At 45.0% G+C, this 26,504-nt stretch overlaps 1 protein-coding gene across 10 annotated transcripts in view; it reads left to right on the plus strand.

Annotated features, from left to right (window-relative positions):
- Positions 1–26,504, plus strand: part of MICAL2 (microtubule associated monooxygenase, calponin and LIM domain containing 2) — a 367,727-nt gene that overhangs the window by 306,005 nt on the left and 35,218 nt on the right. For all 10 annotated transcript variants that reach the window (XM_068261193.1, XM_068261192.1, XM_068261195.1 and 7 more), the window contains 4 exons: positions 3,381–3,455; positions 10,888–10,949; positions 18,653–19,718; positions 23,615–23,703. In XM_068261193.1, coding sequence (XP_068117294.1) covers positions 3,381–3,455; positions 10,888–10,949; positions 18,653–19,718; positions 23,615–23,703 — 1,292 coding nt within the window. The remainder of the gene's footprint in view (positions 1–3,380; positions 3,456–10,887; positions 10,950–18,652; positions 19,719–23,614; positions 23,704–26,504) is intronic.

Below are 26,504 nucleotides of genomic sequence, written 5' to 3' on the forward strand. Positions count from 1 at the left end.
CAGGTGATGTAGCTGCTGCATGTTTTTTTGGCAGTTGGAAGCAGCTGTAAACAGCTATTTCCCACAATGCAGCAAGATTCACAGACAGGAAACTGCCAAGAGTATGTACTTTTCTTGTTTCTTGTGGGAGGGGTTTCACCACAATATCAGCCATACAGCGCCCCCTGATGGTCTGTTTGTGAAAAGGAATAGATTTCTCAATTCTTGGTCAGAATTTCTCTTTAACCTTCCTGGCGCGCAGGAGGATTTCTCAGGCCCTGCTGGGCCAATTTGCTTTTTTTTTTTTTTTGCAACACGCAGCTAGCACTTTGCTAGCTGCGTGTGCCCTCCGATCGCCGCCGCTCCGCACCGATTATCCGCCGCTCGCCGCGCCGCCCCCCCAGACCCGTGCGCTGCCCGGCCAATCAGTGCCAGGCAGCGCTGAGAGGTGGATTGGGACTCCCAATGGCGACGGGGGAAGCCCTCCAGGAAATCCCGGAGGCGATCGAAGCTGGTGAGGGGTTGCCGCTGCACCGCGTCTATCATGTAGCGAGCCCAGGGCTCGCTACATGATTTAAATTTGCAATTTCGGGATAAAAAAAAATCATAAACTGTGAAATAAAAAATCAACAGAAAAATGTGCTAAATAGTTACATACAAATTTTTCTAGTTGAATACAATTTCCCAATCCATCACATACCATACAATTCTTGATAACATTGGTTTGAATTTTCCAACATGTCCAATCTCAAAAAAAAAAAAAAAAATCCCAGGAAACTCGATCGGATATCTCAGTGATCTGCAAACTTGTCTCTCCGATTGTTAAGGAACTACAAGTCCCACAATGCATTTGCCTTTATGAATCATAACTGTGGCTGTCAGACTCCTGAAATGCATTGTGGGACTTGTAGTTCCTAAATAGCTGGAGAGCCAAGTTTGCCTATCACTGGGATAGCTCAATCAAAAACAGCTTTAGATTTTTCGGAACAACCAATCATTGTGTGGTGTGCGGCCACCTTTAGGCTATATAATCATGGATATCACTTAGTAAAGAGCAAATGTGCATTTTCATCGTGTTCAGCACCCAAATATTCAGTAAGCTCTAAATCACATGCTGTAAAGCAGTGTACTGCCATGTGTCACAGCAGCCTGCGCACTACTGTAGCATCGCTCAACGTCGTACTGAATAAACCTACCGTAAGTACTGTGTGTATATAGTGATCACACGGCAGTCATAGCTTCTATTCAGAAGAGCTGGCGACCTTATTTCATAGGTCAGTGCTGGCCTCTGCTGGCTCAATCCAGTATAACAGAACCGTTGCTCTGTTATGAACAGCTTCTGCTTTCTGTGTTAAATATATCAAGAAGTTTTAAATCAGGATGATACCATTTATTGGCTAACTAAAAATGAATAAAAATAAGCAAGCTTTCGGCCTTGCAGCCTTCGTCGGGTTTATATCCTGTTAGTTTGCAGGCTGGTGGTACAGACAGCTTATATACATGCAACATCAAAAAGGGAAAACAGATATTCTTTTCAAGCATAAATACATGTCATTAAGATGCCTTAATTCACACAGACCATCTAAATGGGGTTAAAGGCTGTTAGCTAAGATAAGCATCCTTGTTTACTCCCTGCTCACAGACCTGGATTAGGATTGACCCAGAGGTATCATGAATTCTTAGTTCACAAGTTCAGCTAGAATGGCTGAGAAAGTTTAAATATATCAGGTATACCTAAAAGAGAACTTGTACTGAAAAAAAAGGGCCCCTGGGGGGGTACTTACTTCAGGAGGGAGAAGCCTCTGGATCCGATTGAGGCTTCCCCCAGTCCTCCTCAGCTCCATGGTGGTCTCTCTAGGCCCCCCCGAAGCCACAGCCGACAAACTGTCAGATTGTGGCGCAGGTGCAGTAGCGCCTGCAATATTTGCCTTCCCCGGCTCCAGGCACAGTAGCTGCTCTTGGCTTAGATCAGGCAGAAACAGCCGATCCCAGTCGGATCTGCTCTCCTGCGCAGGACCTGACTGGGATCGGCTAGTTCCGCCTGATCCGAGCCGAGAGCCACTACTGCACTGGGGCCCGGGGAAGGTAAATATTTACATAGCCGAGCCGCTACTGCGCCTGCTCTGGAACCAGGGAAGGTGAATATTTACATGGCCGCTGTTCGGACGGCCTAGAGAGACCACCGCGGGATGGAGCAGGACGGGGGAAGCCTGAATCAGATCCACAGGCTTCCCCCTCCCGAGGTAAGTACCCCCAGGGGCCCTTTTTTCCAGTACAAGTTCTCTTTAAAGAGGATCTATAAAAAGAATCCCCTGGGTGTACTTACCTTAGGATCCAGCGGCTTCCCGTCCTCTTCTGTCCCTCGGTTCCACAAGGGTGCCGACTGATGCCGAAGAGATCAGCAGGGCTGCCAGGCAACTGGTATTGTTTGAATAAAAATGACAGCCTCCATATTCTTCTCACTTTAGGTGTGCTGTAAAGAGAGGGATATGGAGGCTGTCATATTTATTTCATTTTAATACCAATACCAGTTGCCTGGCTGTCCTGCTGATCCTCTGCCTCTAATCCTTTTAGCCATAGCCCCTGAACAAGCATGCAGCAGATCAGGTGTTTCTGACATTATTGTCAGATCTGACAAGATAAGCTGCATGCTTGTTTTTGGTGTTATTCAGACACTTCTGCAGCCAAATAGATAAGCAGAGCTGCCAGGTAACTGGTATTGTTTAACCTCCTTGCCGGTTCAATTCCTCCAGCAAGGAGGCAGCGCAGGAGGTTTTTTTTTTTTGGTTTTTTTTTTTAAATCATGTAGCGAGCCTAGGGCTCGCTACAAGATAGCCGCTGAGCGGCGGCATCCCCCCACCCACTCCGATCGCCTTCGGCGATCAGAGTATGCAGGAAATCCCGTTCAGAATGGGATTTCCTGCAGGGCTTCCTCGGTCGCCATGGCGACCGGGCGGGATGACGTCGTCGGGACGTCATAGGGAATCCCGATCCGCCCCTCAACGCTGCCTGGGGTCTGGGGCGGGGGGGAGCGACTCGGCGCGGCGGATTGCGGCGGAGCGGCGGTGAGCGGCGGCGATCGGAAGTTACAAGCAGCTAGCAAAGTGCTAGCTGCTTGTAACAAAAAAAAAAATTATGCAAATCGGCCCAGCGGGGCCTGAGAAATCCTCCTGCGCAGGTTACCCCGAACTGAGTTCGGGATAACCGGCAAGGAGGTTAACAGGTAATAAATATGGCAGCCTCCGTATCCCTTTCACTTCGGTTGTCTTTTAAGTCTGCAAAGGAGAGATAAATTGTGAGTTAATAAGTCAGGTGAGATAATACATGGGATGTGTTTTGTAGATTGCCGAGGCTGGTGTTTTTATTGTTAATCTGAACTTCTCTTTCTTGCTTCCTTTCAGCTCTGAACCGGGCAAGCAACCATCCATCCGGATCCTCCAGCAAATCCCAGCGGTGGAGGAAGAAGATTCAGTCTAGTAAGGATCAGCTTGTCTGAGATAATCCAGAGGTCTTTCTTTGTTGATGCTCAGATTCCCCCCAGGCCAGTCCCATCCTGTATCATATACAGCAGGAGGGATAGGAACTACCATAGCAGTCATAGCAGCTGCCATGGGCCCCAGTCTGTCGCCAATCTGCCCCCCTGAAACAAGATCTGCAACTGCGTGCTGCGGTGCTGCACAGTTCTGGTGCGGGGTTAAAATATAGCTAAAATCAGTCCTTCCAGTATCCTGTGTTGTTATTATTATTATTTATTGTATTTATAAAGCGCCAACATATTACGCAGCACTGGACATTTGTTTAGGTTACAGACAATATTTAGGGGTGACATACAGCAATATGACAATACAGGAATACAAGAAAGACCAGATCATGCAGCACAGTATGAGTACAAGGTAATGCTTAGTCAGTCACTGGATGGAGCATGGAGATTAGGCAAGTTAGGTTCACTCAGATGCCTAGCATGGGTGTACAGTAATGGAGGTGCATGATCAGGTAGTACACAAAAGGAGGAGGACCCTGCCCAAAGGCTTACAGAGGGAGAGGTAAGGACACAAAAGGTAGGGGACCAGAGTTCAGCTGCAGGTTTAGAGCACTTCTGAGGGGTAGTAGGCCAGAGTGAAAAGTGAGTTTTGAGGACCTTCTTGAAGGTGTTGAAGGAGGGGGTTGCCCTAATGGGTGGAGGTAGGGAGTTCCATAGTGTTGGAGCGACTCCTGAGAAGTCTTGTTGATCAGAACTTAATTTTATTACATTTAAAGCACACTTAAAGGGAAATTTCAATTTCATTATAAAATTGTCATAAATATAGATGAACAACACACCAATCGTTTTGCAATTTGTTTGGAAATTTGGGCGCACCAAGCGCCGCCATAGGAATTACGGCTCTAGCAGTGCACAATCAGTAATGTCGGCGCCACCATGAAACTGAGCCCGAATTATGATAAAACAGTGTAATGTGGGCCGCCAACAATAGCTGGCAGCCAATTTACATCTTACTCCTGAGTCCACTGCGGCCTGGAAAGGGAATAGTAATTAACGCTTCCGGGAGTTTTGCAGGAGCAGGGTGAGCCATTTTTGGGCTTCACCCTGTGCCCAAATTTCCCGGCTTTTTCGTAGGTACCATATGTTATTTTATACCCAAGCTTTGGTTCGGGTACACTTTAAAGGGAACCCGAGGTGAGAGGGATATGGAGGCTGCCATGTTTGTTTCCTTTTAAATAATGCACATTGCCTGGCTGTCCTACTGATCCTCTTCCTCTAATACTTTCAGCCATAGACCCTGAACAAGCATGCAGCAGATCAGATGTCTATAACAAATCTGACAGGATTAGCTGCATGCTTCAGGTTTCAGGTGTGGGATTTGAGGTGGCCATACATCAGGCAATTACTATAATCGAATCAGATAAAAATCGGTGCCGCCAAGAGCATGCCCGATACGCAATGCTACCAGTTTCGGTCCAAAATTGGTCGCATGCATTGATCGTGTACCGATCATGTTGCAAGATATAGGGCCGACGTGTACTATCGAGTCCTCGGCAGTAATGGCGTGCGGTATTGGGACGAGCAGTGAAGACGACGGAACCACCGGCGCGGTCTCATACTAGAAGAATGACAAAAAAGAAAAAAAAAAATCTTTTTGTAATAACAGCCCTTTTTTCAGTTAAACGCTCCCCTGAAAACGTAAACAAGTTGGGAATGATGTTCCTGCGCGTTGAGCCTTGACACCGCCTCCGCGCCTCATCGGAATGCTTCCCCGATCCTGATAAAATCTGAATTTGTGAATCTCGAAAACGCAGGAGATCAAGGCTTCGTAATTCATAACTAGGAAAGACATAAATACTGTCATCGTGAAAACATTCTTGCTATTCACATATTCTTCCTGCAGCCACAGAGCACAGCCTCTAGGAGGCACTCTCCCCCTTCCGCCAGCCCAGGGCTTGGCGTGTCACCAGTATAGCTGTCGGCACATGCCTGAGAAGGAATTCCAAAAATTCGGCAGAAAATAGTTTTCTATCACCCAGAAAAAAAGGGTCACTTCTGAAGAAGGCACTTCTGCGCATAAAGAGGGATTCTGTGCCGCGATTCAAGCCCCCCCCCCCCCCCGGATTCTTTTTTTCCATCCTGGAGATAAATGATAAGAGAACGCTATGGAAGATGTCCGTGCTATATAAATAAAGAATCATAATAAAAGAGGTGGGCGGGACACTAGGAGTGTAGGAAAATAGAGATCTATTAAGTCCAGTTCACACTGACAGTTAGTGCCCGTTTCCACTGTACGCAGTGCGATGCGGCTACATAGACCCATGCACCATGGCTGCACAGTAATCAATGCTTGGCAATGGAACAGATTCCATTGCGTGCTGGTTGTGCGGAGCAGAGCGATCCGAGAATCTGCAGCATGGAAATGGGACTTAAGAGAATGTCTTCTGAATGATTAAAGATGCAAAAGTGACATGTGACATGATGAGATAGACATGTGTATGTACAGTGCCAAGCACACAAATAACTAGGATGTGCTCCTTTTTTTCTTTCTTTGCCTGAAAGAGTTAAATATCAGGTATGTAAGTGGCTGACTCAGTCCTGACTCAGACAGGAAGTGACTTCAGTGTGACCCTCGGGTCACATGTCACCTCGGTTATCCTTTAACCATACAATCGATAAGATCAGGTACTGTTAATGGTACCAGTTAACAGCGAACGATCGTTCTGTCGATCCGAATTTCGGAATGATACTTTTGGTCTAATCGGATTGATTTTCAATTTCCCCTCCGTTGGTGGGAAATTTAATTTTTAATAGTCACCTTAAAGTGTACCCGAGGTGAGAGGTATATGGAGACTGCCATGTTTCTTTCCTTTCACACAATACCAGTTGCCTGGCTGTCTTGCTGATCCTCTGCCTCTAATACTTTTAGTCATAGACCCTGAACAAGCATGCAGCAGATCAGGTGTTTCTGACATTATTGTCAGATCTGACAAGATTAGCTGCATGCTTGTTTGTGGTGTGATTTAGACACTACCGCAGCCAAATAGATCAGCAGGACTGCCAGGCAACTGATATTGTTTAAAAGGAAATAAATATGTCAGCCCCCATATTCTTCTCCATTTGGGTTCCCTTTACGTTACGACTTCTTGTCCACGCTATACAAGCTGCTGACAGCCACTCAGGCGTTCTTGCGTAAATTATCTCGGGAAACGTCTGAGTCTGCCGCATCCACTTCACCCTAGTGTACAAATATACCTCCATGTGTGCATTTATACATTACCTGTCCTGTGCCGCCCACTGCACTTGGCGGCACCGATTTTAATCTGATACAATTATCGAATCGGAAGGTCGATCGGCCGCCAAGTCAAAAGATGTATGGCCACTTTTAGACATAGATCCTGAACAAGCATGCAGATCAGATGTTTCTGACCAAAATCTAAATGGATTAGCTGCATGCTTGTTTCAGGTGTGTGATTCACATGTGACTGATGCCAGGAAGATCAGCAAGGGTAAAGGGGCATACAGACATGCGACTAAAGTCGTTGGTAACGAACGACTAACGATCGTTTATAACGACGATCGTTACAAAATAACCGCTAACGATCGTTAAGGGTAGCGATCAGCGACTGAAGTCGTTGCAAACTGGAAATCCGTCCTGGCGGATTTTTTGTAACGACGATCGTTAGCAAAAGTACGTGTGTATGCTGATCGTTACAAAAACGATCGTTCGTTAAGTACCGTACATGCGCAGACAGAGAGAGAGAGACAGAGAGATGTATATAGATATATGTATATAGATATATGTTGACATAGATAGAGATATATCTATCTATATCTCTCTCTCTCTGTGTGTACGTGTATATATATATATATATATATATATATATATATATATATATATATATATATATATATATATATATAGATCTGTACGCAACTTCCTCTTTCCTACTGGCCATTAACAATGACGTTCGTTCCGGGTTCATTGATCTGAATAACGTTTAGCATAATAGATGCGCTGCATCATACGTTCGTCACTTCCGCATCGTTCATTCGGAAACGATCTGATCGTTTGCCACTTTCAACACCTCTTTACTAACGACCTTTTCATTTCTCTCCTTAATTGATCGTTCGTCGTTGCTTACGAACGATCGTTATCGCATGTCTGTACGTAGCTTTACAGTAAAAAAGGGCGCCTGAGGCTAGTGGACAAATCGGGCGCCGCCATTCACTCCCATAATAAATATCGTTTAATGGGCGCCCGATAGGAAAAAAGGGCGCCGGAGAAAAATAACGTTTTAAAAGCGGCGCCCGGAGACTTAATGTTTTATTACTGCTTCTCATGATTACACATTATTTAATGATTTATACATTTTTTAATATTATTTTTAAACGAAAAACAGTACAATATTTTTTTCAAACATTACTTTTAAACGAAAAACAGTACAATTTTATTTTTTTTTACATTATTTTTAAACGAAAAAACCGCACAATATGTTTTTGAAACGTTATTAATGCTTATCACAGGGGGGTCTTAGGTTTAGGCACCAACAGGGGGGTCTTAGGTTTAGGCACCAACAGGGGGGTCTTAGGTTTAGGCACCAACAGGGGGGTCTTAGGTTTAGGCACCAACAGGGGGGTCTTAGGTTTAGGCACCAACAGGGGGGTCTTAGGTTTAGGCACCAACAGGGGGTCTTAGGTTTAGGCACCAACAGGGGGGTCTTAGGTTTAGGCACCAACAGGGGGTCTTAGGTTTAGGCACCAACAGGGGGGTCTAGGGGTTAGGGGTAGGTACAGGGAGGGTTACTTAGTAATTATTTTTTTAAACGTTATTATACGTTTCACTATTTAAACGAAAGATTAACGTTTTTACAATTGCCGATTTAATGCATATTATTTAATGATTTATAACTTTATAAAACATTAATTTTAAACGAAATACAGTACAATACATTTTTAAACGTTATCCATGCTTATCGTTTAAAACCCCGCACCCTTTTTTTCCCAGCGCCCCTTTTTAACGTACGCATCAGCAAGACAGCCAGGCAACTGGTATTGATTAAAAGGACATAAATATGGGCACCTCCATATCCCTCTCGCTTCAGGTTCCCCTGTAAACGACACCCCAGGTGAAAATAAACTAATGAAATCAACGATTGTATCTATCCTCCTTCTCCTAAAAATGACTTTTTAAGATATTCCACAGTTTTATTTCATGTTTAAATCTACTTTTAAGTTTTAACTGGTTTATTGTTTTTGCTCAATGACACATTCATTGAAGTATGCCAGAGCTAAAATCTATGAACTATTGATCCTGTTTATCTTTTTCCTGCTCTCAGAAGCCATTTTCTGCTAGAACAGTGTTTTATAGTTGGAATTTCTTATCAGTGAGGATCACACTGTAGTCACTTCCTGTCAGGACTGAGTCAGCCACTTACATACCTGATATTTAATTCTTTCAGGCAGAGAAAGAAAAAAAAGGAACACAGCATAGTTATTGGTGTGCTAGGCACTGTACATACCCATGTCTATCTCATCATGTCACATGCCACCTCGGGTATCCTTTAAGCCTGTATGGAAAGGTGCATAGCTGCAGGCAGAGGTGTAAGCAAAATTGTCATGGGGCAGCCTAAAATCCCTTTGTGTGGCTAGGCACACGTATCCGCCGCTCCCCCGTACGTCTGTACCTATCAGACTAACACAGTGCCAACAAGTGCAAACAGTCAGAGTGCTGTCACTTTTGCTCTTCGTTTATTTATGAGTAAAAGCTGAGCTACGAAAATACATTTAAAAACCATTTATAGAGTATACATTTTTTTTATTATTTGTATTTCACTTTTGAATACAGTGATATTCACAAACAGTTATTTGCCATTGAACGACCCTTCTCCTATTTTACACGTTCACCGAATGGCATGGCATTCAAACTAAAATGATTCCAACACTCTAAATATTCCTAACTGCATACCAGGCACCTGACAAAAGGCTGCTATGTGAACTTCCAGCCCCAGCTGGGGATATGATAATACACGTGGCTGAAAGCTGTTATTTTTTTAATCAAAACAGTGGTGATGTACTGCAGCTGGGAAAAAGCTGCAGTTATGTAAAATTCTGCACATTCTTTGTAAATGGAGCCCTAGAAAGACATTATGGGTCTAATTTACTGAGGTTCTGTATAGTTAAGCGGACCTGAACCCAGAACGTCCTCTCTGCTCTCAAAGATACACAACACTAAGTAGGGCTGCTCAAATCCGGATCCGGGAGATACCCGGATAGTTGCTATCCGGATATCTCCCAGTAAACCTGTGCGGGGTGGGCAGGGAGGTCAAGCTTACCTGTCTGACGTCTTCTTCGGTCCGTCCCTCGGCGCCTCCCACCATGCGTTCCACGCGGCGGTCACGTGACTACAAACACTTCCTCCTTCTGGGTTGAAGGAGGAAGTGTTTGTAGTCACGTGATGCGCGTGGGCCGCATCGTGGGAGGCGCCCGGGGACGGACAAAGAAGACGTCACACAGGTAAGCTTGACCTCCCCGCCCACCTCGCACAGGTTTACTGGGAGATATCCGGATAGCAACTATCCGGGTATCTCCCGGATCCGGATTTGAGCAGGAAGTAGACACACTGCAGATTTATGTTAGGATTTGTATCAGCTGTAACAAAGAAATATTTTTGTTTAAAGGTTATTATGCTGTTGTGACAACAGCATAATAACCTTTAAACAAAAATATTTCTTTGTTACAGCTGATACAAATCCTAACATAAATCTGCAGTGTGTCTACTTCCTGATTCATGGAAACAGACATTTTGTTAACAGCCTGTGCTTTCAAAATGGCTTATCTGCCATCTCTGCCATGGCAGTCATGTGACACAGGGGAGAGATCAGATTACAGCTTGTGATTAGACACAAATGAGGAGTAATTAAACAGGTTAAACTCTCTAAATACATACAGAGTGCATTCCTCTATATTTTCTTTCTGTCCTGTGCAAGAGTTCAGGTCCACTTCAAAGACCATAAATGATTCAGTCATTCAGGACTAGGTTTATCATTAATTCTTTGCTATAAGGTGGCAGACACACACTAGACGATAGTGAGGATTGCTGAAAAGTCGGTGAGATGGCGGCCATGTGACTGCAACCACATGTATGTACCTGCTGTGAGGCCATTTTGTATTAATGTAGATCCAGGAAAACCAGAGGAACACTGCAGATTTATTTCAGGATTTGTATCCGCTGTGACAAACAAAGCAGAGCAGAGAGGACGTTCTGAGTTCAGGTCCGTTTTAAGAAAAAAAATGTATTGCTAGATTAGAATTAACAAAACCTCCATCACTCCAGTTATTCCACCACGTCGATCCTATCTCCTATCACTTCTTCTGAGACAGTTCTGTATCTCAGCCATATAATTGTGGTTCTGTTTTATTTTTAGCCTTTCCGCTTTTCATTGGTCGAAAGACATCTCACGTATCCAGAGACAGCTCCGACGACGAGGTAATAAAAGGGTGATCAAATTATAAGTTTGCCTGTACGGTAAAAAGTAAGGTTTTAGTTGCATTGCTTCTCATACTTGGTTGATCCAATACCAACAACTGTAGAATAACCATTTTTATATCCAGCACACACCTTCACTTGCATTGGATGTGGCTTACTGAGGTGCCACCTCCTAAAGACGTGGAATGGAGCTAGAATTAGAGCAGACAGTAATTGAATAATGTTGTGCCAAGATTTCGAAGACCTACAGTAACAACAAAAGTTGTTTAGGGGATACTTTTAATGACTAACTGTACAAGATTCCTTTGCAAGCTTTCAGAACTTTAAGTTTCTTCTTCGGGCATGTTTCAGAGCTGGATCAGAATCACAAAGAAGACACTTAAAGTTTCGAGAGCTTGCAAAGAAATATTGTACAGTTAGTCATTAAAGGTGTCATCTAAACAATTTTTGTTGTCATGTCTTCGGATTCTCTCCATGACTAATACCGAACCACATGCAACTGGTGCCAAGATTTGTTTTCTTTCATTTTACATGGGACACAAATGAAACAAAGTGTATTTGTCCCCATGTCTCCATGGATTTCATCCTCGTTCTCTAGCTTCCACCAGTAGCCTAACACTCTTCTGGTATTTTAGGACCAAACTGGCCTTCTTCTGAGATCTCTGTCTGGTTTCAAGGCAGTCAGGGGCGTAACTAGAGGGGCTTTCGCAGGGGGCCCAAAGTTGTGGGGGGCCCCAACTACTAACTTTCTCTTCCTCCGATACACGGGACTATACTTCACATCAAGTGTGTCTGTGGCTACAATTGTTATGGGTGTGAAGATCCTGATGGCCACACTTGTTTTATGACCCTTGTGAGGTGGGCCCCCAGGCTTTGAAGGGCACCAAGGGGAGGCAAAGGAAGAGGTGTGAACATTGGAGGGAGCCCCACCAAAGTTTTGCTGGGGGGCCCCATGAATTGTAGTTACACCACTGAATGCAGTGCTGAGAAAGTTGTACAATTAAGCATCATACGAGCAATTCACCCTCGTACTTCTGATAGCTGGTATTGGAATACCTCCAACTACTGGCTGATCTGCCCAGTTGACTTGGTGATCACATCATTGCAACACTATAAGAGATGGTGTCCATAGGCTTTGGACTTCAATTCAACATCAGCTTGATGTCAGTTCCTCCTTTGGTCTTCACATCGAAATCTATTTGATGCCAGTTTAACCCCAGTTAGCCATTTGCTAGTATAATTAGCCAATACACGGACTGATGTCATATTGGATGTACCCTGAAATCTAAAACAAACAGATGTCAGAAGCACATTTTTTTTATTGTACAATAATTTTCCTTAAGGAGGAGAATTTATGGAAAAGCATGTGATTAATTTGATAAGGTTAAATATTTTTAAGCCTCTGATTGGCTTGATTTAGCTTCTTTTGTAAGCTAACAAAAAGAGTGGTAAATCAGTGATTCATAATTAAACACATGATCATCATCTAAATACACTGGTGGAAGTGCCTTAGAAATATCACTGTATAGATTATAAATTTAGATAAGAGATTGTAATGATCGCTGCTGCAGCAGCTATTGCTGGAAGTAGTGCTGCAGCTCAGGCAGTTCTGATGTCTTTCCATACAAGCTGCATAGGTTTGTCTGTCTTTCCCTGCTGTCAGCTTGTGACTGATTATCATTCACCTGTGTGGGAATCTGCATGTCTGCTCCCATTGGATGACCTCAGTATAAAGATCTGCTTCCTGCAGGGTTTCCTTGGGTTTTCATAGCTTCAGCCTAAGCCAGTCTTGCTGTCGCTTTAGCCCCCGATCGTGTTTCTTGTTATAAAGATACTTTGCTGGTCTTTGCATCATATATTGGTTCATTGCCAATATATATGCATACCAGCACGTTTATTATTTTCCTTGTATTTGTGTTACGTGATACATCAGTGTCGCTGATGTATACGTACACGAACTGTTTATATCCTGTGTGCAGTTAGTCAGCTTTCCAGCACGTTTTGGTAGGTTGCGCGTACCGTGACCACCCGTGCTGAGGTAGTTACCCTGCTCCTGGTTCTGTTTGTGGATTGCGTTCATCTCTGCGAAGAGATAACGAATCCTTCTGAATCCTGTTCTGTTACTGTTTGTGGATTGCGTTCATCTCTGCGAAGAGATAGCGAATCCTTTTGAGTCCTGTTCCCTGTGTTACTCCATTCCTAGTCAGCGTTCCTGCTTATGTCATATATCGGTTCATTGCCGATATATACATATGTTAGTCAGACGTAACAAATAGTTTCATTGATAGCTGTAATTGTAATACGCTAGGAAAACATACTTATTGTATATTTATCTGTGTTACGTTCTTCTATCTCAATCCTGCTATTTCCTGACCATCCTGTCCTGTCTTTGTGAGGCACGCCATCGCCGCAACGCATTGGCTGCCTCATTCCAGTCTGTCTGGTTTTGGACGCTTGCTGTCGCTAAGTAGCCGCTAGCTAGCAAGCGTTCATTCTGTCTACCTGTCCTGATCTCCTCAGTTCTGGTTTATGCGCTCAGCGCTACTTTGCGCTGAGACGTTATAACGAAAGCATTGTTTGTGGCTGTCAGATCTGCACCGGCTCTGTGCGCCACAATCTCCTATTGGAGTCAGTCCTCCCCTCCACTATACTAGGGATAGCCTGTTTCCTGGTGCTAGTGTGTGTACCTCCTCCACGCCAGCTCATGCGTTGCATGCTGACTGTGGAGAATACACCACCAAGCCTTACATTATGAAAACCCCATTACCAATCCCCATTGTGGGGGGGATTCCCAGAAAGTATGACACTGTTAATTATGGTTCCTGTTCCTTTAAGAAATTTGAAGAACTTAGCTCTGAAACAGAAAATGAGTTTTTCTCTGAATGTGCCAGGTTCCTGGCCAATCCTGATCTCCAAGCGACTCCTGTTTCAACCTGGGCACTCCAACTAAGTTATATTTTGTTTAAAGGGGAATTATTCCAGTGGGCATTTGATGTTCTCAATCATTCCGATTTGAAAGAAAGACCGCTGGAATTTCTAGCGTTTGTGATCCATAACTGGTTGCGCATAGATCCATTGCCTTTTCCTCTTAATGAACTCCTGGCAGCAGGCCAATCAGCTGCTCCTTCAATTGCTTGCAAGAATGAGCAGCAAGCAGAAAGTGTTACTGATAATTTTCCTGCAGCTTTGAATAAATCACCAAAAACCGCAAGGTCAAAGGCAAAACGCAAACGTTCTAAGAAACGTGTCCAATCTGCAGAATCGTTATCCTTAGCGACTGAGACCTATAATGAGATTCTGCCATTAACAGATAATGAAATGCAATTGTCTTTCAGGGGAGTTAAATGGACTTATGAAACTACTAATGAACTTTCCTCCCTGGCTAGGGAAAATAAAGATTTTTGTTTAAAAGAATTATCTGAGTATGATTATGATGAGATATTACAGAGTATTGAACAAATCAACTTATTTGTGAACCAAGGGAAGTTTGCATACACTACAGTTCAACACTTGCTACAGGTATTGGAGATTCTTAAGAATAAGGAATCTGCCAATCACCTGCTAATTAACCCTATACATGTCCCTGCTACAATCATATCTGCAAACCATGATCTGCCTGTTAAGTATGCTTGGAATCCTCCATTTGAGAAAGGAGAGATGGAAGCTCTGGTCAATGAATGGAAGAATGATTCAAGTTCATTTTGTCAATTTTACAGTGCAAAAAGTGAAATGGTATTGAACGCATGCATTAAGTCAGCCTATAACCTAATAGAGGCTGGTGTGTGTAGGTATGACTGTGTGGCTCCCTTGATTGATGTGTGGGAACTGATTTTGGATGATTTTTATGTGACTCCGAATTCGCAAATTTGGCGTTCTGACCCGCCTGCTTCAGCACCTTTGGCTGATTCAGCAGGTGATTCGGAGCTCTTTTTGTGTGAAATTGAAGTTCCTGCAATTCCACCCTGTACCATGGATAACTCAGTGTTACTTCCCAGTAAAACAGAAGCCACTGATACATTCTTAACCTTGCCCTGCGCAAATTTCTCAGCAGAGAATCCAGAGGTCCTGCTGACTTCCGAGTCCAGCCTAGCCAGTACTCATGACTCTTTGTTTAGTGAAACAGACACCAGAAAAATCTTGCCTGTCTCTGCAAACACTTCTGCAGAAATTACCTGTGTTAATAAAGTTCAACTCCTGTCTGATCCAGCAGATGCCAATAGATGCACTACATCAGTTTCCGAGTCCCAGCAATTCCGTCTAGAAACATCAGAACCCCGGCATCTGAATTTTCCAATTTTACAAATGAATGGTGATTCAGATGCGCAAACATTGTGTCTTGATCTTCCTGTTTCTACACCTTGCTCTAGTTTCATGAATAGCTCAGAGCATCTGCTATGTGAACCTGAAATCGCAGAATTATTACCTTGTTCAGAAAATCTTCCAGTAAATTTGCCCTGTACCATGAATTGTGCAGTAGATCTCTCCAATGAAACTCAGGTCACAGAATCATTGTGCTGTCCAGCAGGTGCTTCCATGGTTTTGCCCTGCAATATGGACTGTTCAGTGATCCTGTCCAGTGAAGCTGTGGTCGCAGAGTCTTATGCTTCACCCAGTACTTTGGATATTTCAAACCCTCTAGCAGAAGGGTCTGAGGCACTGCTTACCTCAGTTGGTGTTGCAGTAATATTCACTTGTCTAGCAGCTGTTTTGGAATTACAGTCTGCTCTAATAAAACTTGGTGAATTTCTGCCCAGCAAAGCAGAAGCCATTGAAATATTGTCCTCGTCAGCAATTGTGTTAGATACCTTGCCCTGTACACAGTCTGATTTAACCAATGTTGAGTCCCTCTCCAGTGTTGTAACAGCCGAGGAACTCCAGCCCTGTCCTCTGAATGTTTCAGAAGTCTTGCCCTGTAACATGGATAATTCTGATTCTCTGGTCAAAATAATAGAAATCTCAGAATTTCAGTCCGGTCTGATGTGTGTTCCTGAAACCCAGCCCTGTATCCTGAAAGATTCTGGTTCTCTGGCCGCTGTGGCAGAGGTTCCAGAGTCCCCTTCCTGTCCAGGGAATTCCTCAGTTTTGCCTAGTCCAGTGGGGGCTGCTGCAATGCTGACTTGTTCTGCAGCGCCTCATGAGCTCCAATCCAGTGTATTAGATGAGTCTCTGTCCAGTCCAGAGGTAGTTGTGGAGTCCCTATCTGGTTCAGTGCATACATCAGAAGATTTGTCCTGTCTTGTTAGTGCCCCTGAATCTGATTTGTTACTGACTTTGCTGGAATCAGCGACATCTAAGTCTGATCCTGCATTCTCGTGTAAAAATCCAGTAGTTGCGAAGTCTAGTCATGATGATTTTTTTTTGGCCAGTCCTGGTTTTGGTCCTGTCTTGGCTGACCCTGAGGCTCACAGTTCCTTGACATGCCCAGAGGTTTCTCTTGTGCCAGTGTGCCCAGATGTTCTTTGTGTGCCAGAATGCCCAAGTGTGTTTAAGGTGTTAGCGTGCTCTGATGCTTCCTTAGTGGGAACATGTTCTGATGTTGCCAGTCTGCCTGCATGCCCAGAGATGGTTCTGGTCCCTGAAAGCCCTGATATTGATGTTTGTCCTTGTGGCCCTGACTCGGGAATTGCCCTAGGTTCCATAGGGGTTCTTGATAGTTCTCCATGTGAGCCTAAGGGGCATTCTGACCTATGGGGATCTCTTTGGAGCTTCAAGGTGTTCTGGGAGGTCTCTGAGAAAACTTGTCCTGGTGCCTTGGACTGGTTCAACAGTGGGTTTTGTCTTGGTAAAGACAGTACCGGTGGGCATTGCAAAGGCTTTGGCGTTTCTGAACTGTTCCTGGAAGGCGGTGGGTATCGCTCAGGGAGTTTCGGAGGGCTTTCTTCTGGAAATCATGGTTCTGATGGGTGTCACACTGGGGCTTGTAGTACTGATGGGCATGGTTCTGTAGGTTCTGGTTCTGATGGGTCCAGTCTTGTGGGGACTGATTCTGGAATTCGGTCTTGCCGGGCTGTCCCGGTCATCATGAATTATCAGTCAGACTGTTTTGTTGGAAATTTCAGTTTTGAAAAGCGTCTGGAATCCGCTTTTAAAGGCGGGGGTACTGTAATGATCGCTGCTGCAGCAGCTATTGCTGGAAGTAGTGCTGCAGCTCAGGCAGTTCTGATGTCTTTCCATGCAAGCTGCATAGGTTTGTCTGTCTTTCCCTGCTGTCAGCTTGTGACTGATTATCATTCACCTGTGTGGGAATCTGCATGTCTGCTCCCATTGGATGACCTCAGTATAAAGATCTGCTTCCTGCAGGGTTTCCTTGGGTTTTCATAGCTTCAGCCTAAGCCTGTCTTGCTGTCGCTTTAGCCCCCGATCGTGTTTCTTGTTATAAAGATACTTTGCTGGTCTTTGCATCATATATTGGTTCATTGCCAATATATATGCATACCAGCACGTTTATTATTTTCCTTGTATTTGTGTTACGTGATACATCAGTGTCGCTGATGTATACGTACACGAACTGTTTATATCCTGTGTGCAGTTAGTCAGCTTTCCAGCACGTTTTGGTAGGTTGCGCGTACCGTGACCACCCGTGCTGAGGTAGTTACCCTGCTCCTGGTTCTGTTTGTGGATTGCGTTCATCTCTGCGAAGAGATAACGAATCCTTCTGAATCCTGTCCTGTTACCGTTTGTGGATTGCGTTCATCTCTGCGAAGAGATAACGAATCCTTCTGAATCCTGTTCTGTTACTGTTTGTGGATTGCGTTCATCTCTGCGAAGAGATAGCGAATCCTTCTGAGTCCTGTTCCCTGTGTTACTCCATTCCTAGTCAGCGTTCCTGCTTATGTCATATATCGGTTCATTGCCGATATATACATATGTTAGTCAGACGTAACAAATAGTTTCATTGATAGCTGTAATTGTAATACGCTAGGAAAACATACTTATTGTATATTTATCTGTGTTACGTTCTTCTATCTCAATCCTGCTATTTCCTGACCATCCTGTCCTGTCTTTGTGAGGCACGCCATCGCCGCAACGCATTGGCTGCCTCATTCCAGTCTGTCTGGTTTTGGACGCTTGCTGTCGCTAAGTAGCCGCTAGCTAGCAAGCGTTCATTCTGTCTACCTGTCCTGATCTCCTCAGTTCTGGTTTATGCGCTCAGCGCTACTTTGCGCTGAGACGTTATAACGAAAGCATTGTTTGTGGCTGTCAGATCTGCACCGGCTCTGTGCGCCACAATCTCCTATTGGAGTCAGTCCTCCCCTCCACTATACTAGGGATAGCCTGTTTCCTGGTGCTAGTGTGTGTACCTCCTCCACGCCAGCTCATGCGTTGCATGCTGACTGTGGAGAATACACCACCAAGCCTTACAGAGATCTTCTGTTTTACCTTCTCAAATGGACAAACCAATTTTTTAGTAGAAAGATGTTTTATTCATGAACATAAGACAACACGTTTCACAGGTTCTGGCCCGCTTCCTCAGGTAAATAAAAAATGCCTTGAGAGCAAAAGGTCACAAGCGTGAGCACCTCTGATCAGGCTTCTGCAGTAATTGTGTAGAACAAACTGACTATCTCTAGTTTGCACTTGCCCTAAATGTACTATGCATAATTCCCATTAAAGTTTTTTTTTATGCTGGTTTGAGGCTGTTTTAGAGGCATGTACTGCAGCACATGACTGTATAATATGAAATTGTTGTCTATTGTTCGCAGGTGTTTAACTCAAAAGCTTCAGATCATTTCACGAATCCTCAGCCAAGCCAGAGTAACAATGTTGTACAGGAAGATAATCTGGGTGTACCATCCTATATTCCTCACTACAAACCTAAATCAGGCAACAATCTAGGCTCAAAGTACAGCGATTATGGGTCATCTAGAACTATGAACGCAAGTTCTAATCATCAGTATTCCTCCATCAAACCAGAACATGGTGAATTCATAGACTTAGGAAGTCAGGATCCACTCTCACACTACAGTGACGTTCAAAAGAAAGAAGACAGACAGGAAATAAGGAACAAGGCAGAACCACCTCGTCCACCAACCCCAGGCTTGAAGAAGTTAATTCTGTCTAATGAGGAGAAATCAAAGCTCCTTGATTGGAACGCCTCCAACCCACAACCCCATCCAGACAACGGCATACACCAGAAAGCTCCTTATGTTAACCTCGATCCAGGAGGGGAGCCAGAGAGCAAGACTAAATCAGCCTTTTCCATCTTGTCCAATGCCATAAAGAGATCCTTCACCAGATCAGTGAGCGCCGCTCCTGAAAGTCCAAAGCCGTTATCTGCGTCTAAACTCAAGTCCGTATCGCCAACGAGCTATTTTGATATTTCTGGTACGTTCTTCAGAAGGAGCCGGAGTAGTTCAGACGCACAGACGAAACTTAATGACACAGAGATGAACTATTTGTCCTATCAGTCTCCAGGGTCTCACGGCGATTTTAGACCTTCAAATGACAGCTCTTCTTGGAGTTCTTCTCAACATGCAAACGTTTCTTCTAAGGTGGAGGACATGCCAAAAATGTTGGAGAAATTCACCATTAAAGAGAGTAACCAAAGTGGTGCGTCGTCTGACTTACCTTTCAGGAATAGGAAAGGTTCTTTTTTCTCTTCTCTGAGACAGATTACCAGACCGTCTGATAATCCTTCGAATGCATCTTCCGGTGACACGTGGTCAGTTCCGTGGGGCTTTAGGAGGAAGGAAAATGAAATTGAGCCGGAGGAGAGACATCGAACTCGGTCCATGGCAGCCGCAACTTTAACTCCCGTATCTCAGCCAGGTAAGTCAATGTAGAGCAAAATAACGTCATCTGTATGCCCTATGGAAGGGGGCATCCATGATTGCAGGCAGTATTTCGATTTCCTATTTTAAAAAAAGGAGGTTTGTGCTTTCAAACCTGCAGATAATGACTGTAATATGTGTTCCATTGTAGAAGAAAGCTTTAGCATGGCTTATAAATACATATAAAATGCCACCTTGGCTTAGCTTGTACACTTTAAAGAGACATCAAAAATATCCCCTGGGGGGTACTCACCTCGGGTAGGGGAAGCCTCGGGATCCTAATGAGGCTTCCCATGCCGTCCTGCGTCCCACGGGGGTCTCGCTGCAGCCCTCCGAACAGCCGGCGACAGACCCGACTGTTGATTCAATATTTACCTTTGCAGGCTCCAGCAGGTGGCGCTGTGGCTGCTTTCGGCTCCGAAGCAGACGGAAATATCCGATCTCAGTCGGGTCCGCTCTACTGCGCAGGCGCCGGAGACCTGCGCCTGCGCAGTAGAGCAGACCCGACGGCGATCGGGTATTTCCGCCTACTTCGGAGCCGACAGCCGTCAGAGCGCCTGCGCAGGAGCCGGGAAGGTAAATATTGACCTCACCGCTGTACTGAGGGCTGCAGCGAGACCCCTGAGGGACGGAGGATGGCGTGGGAAGCCTCATTAGGATCCTGAGGCTTCCCCCACCCGAGGTGAGTACCCCCCAGGGGACGTTTTGACGTTACAGATTCTCTTTAAAGTAGAGTATAGAGGTAATTAGCGATGCCATCACCCTGTGTGACCTACAACAATTAACCATTTCTCACTGTTCTTTTGTTTAACCATTGTATAAAGACACTGGGAAGAATGTTGGAAGGCTTTAATTGTTTTTTAACATATGAACAGGGATAGGGAGATGAGACTATGCTGAGCTGCAGTGCTGGCCACAAAGAGTTAAGCTGTCAGAAGGAAGATGGAGTGGGACATGCCAGGTGAACTGTGCCCACACTGAAAAAGTGGCTGCTGCCTCCTTCAAGCCCCTTCCTGATTATCGCCCTTCAGTAAACATGAGATTTGGTGTGGGTGGGATGAGGGGTCTTTCTAGTAAGTCTCTTCAATAAGATTGCACCGTCATGGCCGCAGGAAATGGAGCTAGAGGAGCCGGTAGCTAGCTATTTTAAATATGACTACTGAAGTAGTTAGAAGAAGCTAAGTTTTTGCATTTCTAATTAATTCAAATTTACAAAACAAATAAACATGGTGGGGTTTGACCTAGAGCTAAAAGTAAACGTGAGAGAATTATAACATAAGGATTTATACTTATCTTGGGCTTCCTCGAGCCCCCAGTAGTAGTCCATGGGCTCCCTTGGCGTCCGTCCAATTCCGTCTGTCCGCCCGGTAGTCGCTAACTACTGCGCATGCACAACTCTGGCCATGCACCTTATTGGTTGTGCTTCCGTGGCCTGAAGTGTTCTGCACCTGCACAGTTAGTTGAGGCTTGCAACTGTGCAGGCGCTGAACACTCTCAGCTGTGGGAGCGCCACCAAGGAGGAGGGGTTGAGAGAGTCCCAGGTAAGTATAAATCCTTACTGTAAAGATATTTTCAAACTTTCATTTTGTAATTTTTTTTTCTTTTACAAGCATGTCGGGGGTGTTTTCTAGTTCCTGTTTCAGGTTGGTCTCTATCCGTTTTGGGGGTTAATGTTTGGTGTATGTAGTTACCAAGGTAACCAGCTTTACATTTTGCAGACACTTGTAAGTTGGCAGTAACAGCGCAGATGCCGGTGAAAGAAGACAATTATTTTCCGTATTTTGTGATAAACCTTTAATAGCAGCTCCTCTATGCAACCGGAGGACACTCTGTGATTGTTAAACAAAGTGCTTTTAAAATAATGCGCAGCGGCCTTACCCTTCAGACCCCGCTTATTACCGCTTTCATTTATGCACGGAGCAAAGGGCCCGCGAGACGCAGGGATATCGGAGAGATAAAACGATTTGTAAGTGCTTCTATGGCGACTGATTGTTTTCAGCAGTAAAACATTCTCATTTATTACAAATGTGCAAAGAGTTATAATAGCTATATCAGATTATTATTATGTCCCAGCATGGACTACACTTTGTATTTACATATTAATATCGTAATTTTATAAGAGATAAATACAGTAGACAAACAAACTCTTCTGCCCTTTAGATGGGGAGCCCTGGATTGGGCAATCAATCAAGGATCCAATCAAGGATCAGTAGATTGGGACCATGGCCGGTTCTAGTCACAGTGGGGCCCCAGTCCCCTTTGCAAATTCACCCCCCCTGGGCCCCAAGCGGACAACCAGTCCCCCCCCCCCCCCCCCCATCTCCCCAATCTTTAGTAAGGAGTACAACTTGGTCAGATATTGAAAGGGAGTGGCAAACAAGTGTATGCTTGTTGGAAAAGGTGAGTATTGTATGTCCTGGCTAACAGGCTTATAACCAGGGCCAGATTTCCAGAAGGGCCACAGGGGCCCGGGCATTGGGCGGCTGCAGCCCGAGGGGGCACCTTAGTGTGAAATAGGGGCTACTACGTACTAAATAAAAGGCTTGTAATGGAAAAAGGGAAGCTGATGCCCAAGGGAGTTGCACAAGAAAGAGAGAGTCTACAGTACATGGATGTCATATTATTAGCCAGAGAGACACCCGACCCCATTTAGCCAGAGAAGCCCCCCTTTTTGGGCTATTTTGGTAGCTAGGGAGCATCAGGTGAGGGACACATGCAGAATGCGCATACCCACCTCCAGGGATCCACGCACCGCATGTCCTTCCTGGTTTTAGGCGTCTGGTATCATGGTAACAGCACCCCTATGATGTCATCATAGGGGGTGCTGTTACCATGATAACGGCCGGCTAGAACCAGGAAAGAGGAAGGACATGCGTGGATCCCGGGAGCAGCTCCCACTTCGAAATTCTGCTTGTGCTCTACCCCACCGCTGGAACGCCTCCCCCCCCCCCCCAAATAGTTACTCAGGCAATACCCCTCTCCGCCCGCCTCTAGAAACAGGCATGCTTTCAACTGGTCTGGGATTGTTGGCGTTACGCTAGCCTATAGGCTACTAATATGGCTCTGCCTCAAACTATCACCCAAGGAATTCTAGTCCTGATCCCTGAGGAGTGGCGTTCCTTATATCTGTGTAGAAGAGATAACAATATGCAGAAATACATTAAATACGTAACTTTTGTGATATTTGTCCTTTAGGAGAATACTTCAATAGAAATGTATTCTCCGAGGATCTAGTTCATGTCCTAGGCTTTTTTCGAGATTGAACGTTTTTATTGAGTTAAACGATTAAAAACCTTCGCTAGTGCCTAATCCACTTAAGTCCGCTAGATGATTAGACGCACACCATCAGCCATATTACAAAAATGTTTGTAACAGATAACGTTTGTGAACAGACATTGCGAATCTGATTCAGTACTCAATGACACTCCGCGAAGTACTCCCTTGAAGCGAGCATATCTGGTGCTTTTAGAGACCGTCAGACAGCGCGACGCCACCGGCTTGGGGGACGCTGAACAGATGCCATGCAGCAAGACGCAAAGAGACACGGAAGAGTCATTTCTGTAGGAGCTGGCGAGCGTCACATAGCCCTTTATTGAAAAATGAAATAAGGCCAACTTGATGCATCCATTTTTAATTAGCGATGGTGCCTTTAAGTGCGCTGATACGCTGTCACCCCGGCTAATTGTTGTTTACAGATATAATTGAGGCAGCGCGTCGTCTGCTGTGTTTCAGTTGCTGAGTGGAGCTTTGTCAGGAACTGAGCCCCAGGCTATGGACCAGAGCCAGGCGCAGAACACCCCCCTAAGGCTCGAGATGCAGTAGATGAGCAGCGTTCAGTGCCAGGTGTTCCAAAACGCCGTATCAACTCACAAATTCTTGTTTTTTATGTTCCAGAGACGAGAGAAACCAGAGCAACCAAGTCTGAGAATTATTCAAGCTCGTCTGATGAAGATCTCTCCTCTGGACGCTCCTCATCCTTCAAGGTAATCCACTGTGCCCATTTTAAACCTCCGTAATGCCAGGTTTACATTCCACTATAGAAACCTGCTGCAGGCCCAGGTAACTTAAAGGGTACCTGAGATGGCATTATATGGTGTATTTTTACTTACCTGGGGCTTCCACCAGCCTCATTCGGTGCGTAGGGTCCCTTGCCATCCTCTCTGGCTGCTCCAATCTCTTGTAATAGCTTCCGGTAATCCAGACAGTCGTGTGCTTTTATGCATGTGCGACCCGGCCATGTGCACGCCCCCACCACACTCCCGTACCCGGGAGCATTCTGCCCCTGCGCAGTAGAGAATGCTCCCGGCTGCGAGAGTGTGACGGAGGGTGCATGCACGGCCTGGCCACACGTGACGAGCGCACGACTGGTCGAATTACCAGGAGCTATTACAAGGGGATGACGAGGGACCCCACGCACACCTCATGGGGCTGGAGGAAGCCCCAGGTAAGTATAAATACACCATAAGATGCCATCTCAGGTTCCCTTTAACTCAAACCTGTGAATTCAAAAAGGGAAGAAGAAATCAGATGTTTACCTAGTTGGCGGAAGTCCCTGGGTACTCAAGAGGCTTCTGGAGGAGAATATCCTCCAGACCAGCACCATAGGAGAAAACACCGCTTACTACTCCACCACGTCTACCAGGAGCAGGACCAAGCACAGATAGGCCAAACAAATGCAGAAACATGCAAGGTCCGCTCCTTAGTCATAGCTGCTATGCATAACTTAGCTATGACAAAGGAGCGACCACATGCTCCGATATGCTTGCTGATATGTCTATTGTCCAGTATTTATGATTTCTGAATAAAAGTAGAAATTTTATTCATCCAATCGAGCGGCCCTTTCCTCTTTCTGCCTCTGAAAGTTCCCAGCCATACTCCCGTATGTGAACGAACTGGCCACACTGCGCAGGAGAAAGACGGCTCAGAGCCCAAACGGCTTCATGGTACTGCGCAGGAGGGAGTGGTCCTCCACAGTATAGCCGTGCTGCATCAGACAAGCACTTGTCGAGGAGTTTCATGGGATTTGTCGCCAGCCTGCAGAGACCATACTTACCATAGGTAAGAAGAAGACCAAATAAAGAGACACTGAAGTGGGGAAAAAAATGATATAATGAATTGGTTGTGTAGTACGGATAATTACTAGAACATTAGTAGCAAAGAAAATATTCTCATATTTTTATTTTCAGTTATATAGTGTTTTTTATAACATTGCATCATTCTCTAATATTTGCAGTTTACACGCTACTCAGCATTCTAAATGATTTTACAGAGCAGGCTAGTGAACTTTTGAACCGTCCTCTGTAGAAGAAAAAAACAATACAGTGACTGACAGTTGAGATAATAAGTTTCAGAAGACGGAGCTCTCTGTGACTTTGAAAGTGGTGGAGCTCAATGGCTTTTTTGCATAGATACTGGAGTTTATTAACTCTTCCTGTACTGGAAACAATATTAGACTCATGTGTCTGCTCCTAATGTTTTATTTCTTAGCTGTACTACACATGACCATCATATCCCAATCAGATCAAAAAGAAATCTACTGCTGCCAGTGTAGTGTGTGTATACATCTTCCCAATAGATTTTAGCCCCCCAGCTCTCCCTCATCATCTATTTGTTCCCCCAGGCTCTGCAGAGTGTTGCGGTGGAGCGTAGGTTCACCTATCCGCCGGCACGACTCCTCCTGTGTCTTCTTTCCATCGCCATCAGGCACCTGTACCCTGTGGCACATGAGTGACCACGCACGTGCTGTCTGGACAGGGGAACATAGAAGGACATGGCTATGCTTGTAGGAGTGGTACACGTGGCCACACTTGTTGTAGCTGGGAGACATGGCTGCACTTGCTCCCTGTGTCAAGTTATACTTGAACCTTCTCAGTTTCCACATTAAGAGGGTCACACATTGTGGCCTGCTTATAGTTGAAGGCCACTCATGTTTGAGTCTGTAGGTCAGGTGGGGCAGGAGCTGCTTGTGGGTCATTTATTGGTGAATCGGTTTGTTGTTGTAGCCCAAATCTGACTGCGAGGGAAAGAGAGAGCCAACAAAGGGATTTATATCACTTCTTCATGGCATTGGAAGGGTTGAGGCTCCACGACATGTTTTTCTCCAGCAGCAATTTCAGTTCAACCTTGGCGTGTATGTCAGGAGCTCTCAGAAGAATAGACAACCCAGGCTTTGTGCCACAGGAGCGCAGCCTTGTCAGTACAAGATCGCACCCATGACACAAAGAGAAGATGGTTAATGCAGTGCAGAGCGGGAATGGAAGGAGCTGTTTGTTTATGTAGACTGAAGACAATGGCTGGGCACCTATTGTCAGTCCTCAAGGCTAGCAAAACACATAGTGGAGGTCACAGTGTTCAGCACCCCTCCCATCCTCTGACTTGGCTCATAATGCTTGTTAACCCCTTCAGCACTGGCGGAATACTGAGATTCCATACGGCTTTGCGGTACCCTATATTTAAAAGAAATCATACATCCACCTCAGGTCATTGGTTGGAGATCAGCCCCCTCACATAACTTGTCACCGTAATATATATATATATATATATATATATATATATATATATATATATATATATATATATATATATTCACAACAATTGTGTTCCACCTCGGCCACAAATTGTCACCTGAGGGATCGAGTCTAAAGTGTGTACAAGGCTTAGGACTAGTGCACACCAAAAATCGCTAGCGTAATCGCAAACACTATGCACTTGAGGTGATGTTTCTAAGCGATGCCAGGCATGTGCGATTCTCTAGGTATGCCTAGTTATTTTTGGAGCGTTTTGG

Source organism: Hyperolius riggenbachi, chromosome 11, assembly GCF_040937935.1.
Source record: "Hyperolius riggenbachi isolate aHypRig1 chromosome 11, aHypRig1.pri, whole genome shotgun sequence".
In the NCBI taxonomy this organism is placed as follows: Eukaryota; Metazoa; Chordata; class Amphibia; order Anura; family Hyperoliidae; genus Hyperolius; species Hyperolius riggenbachi.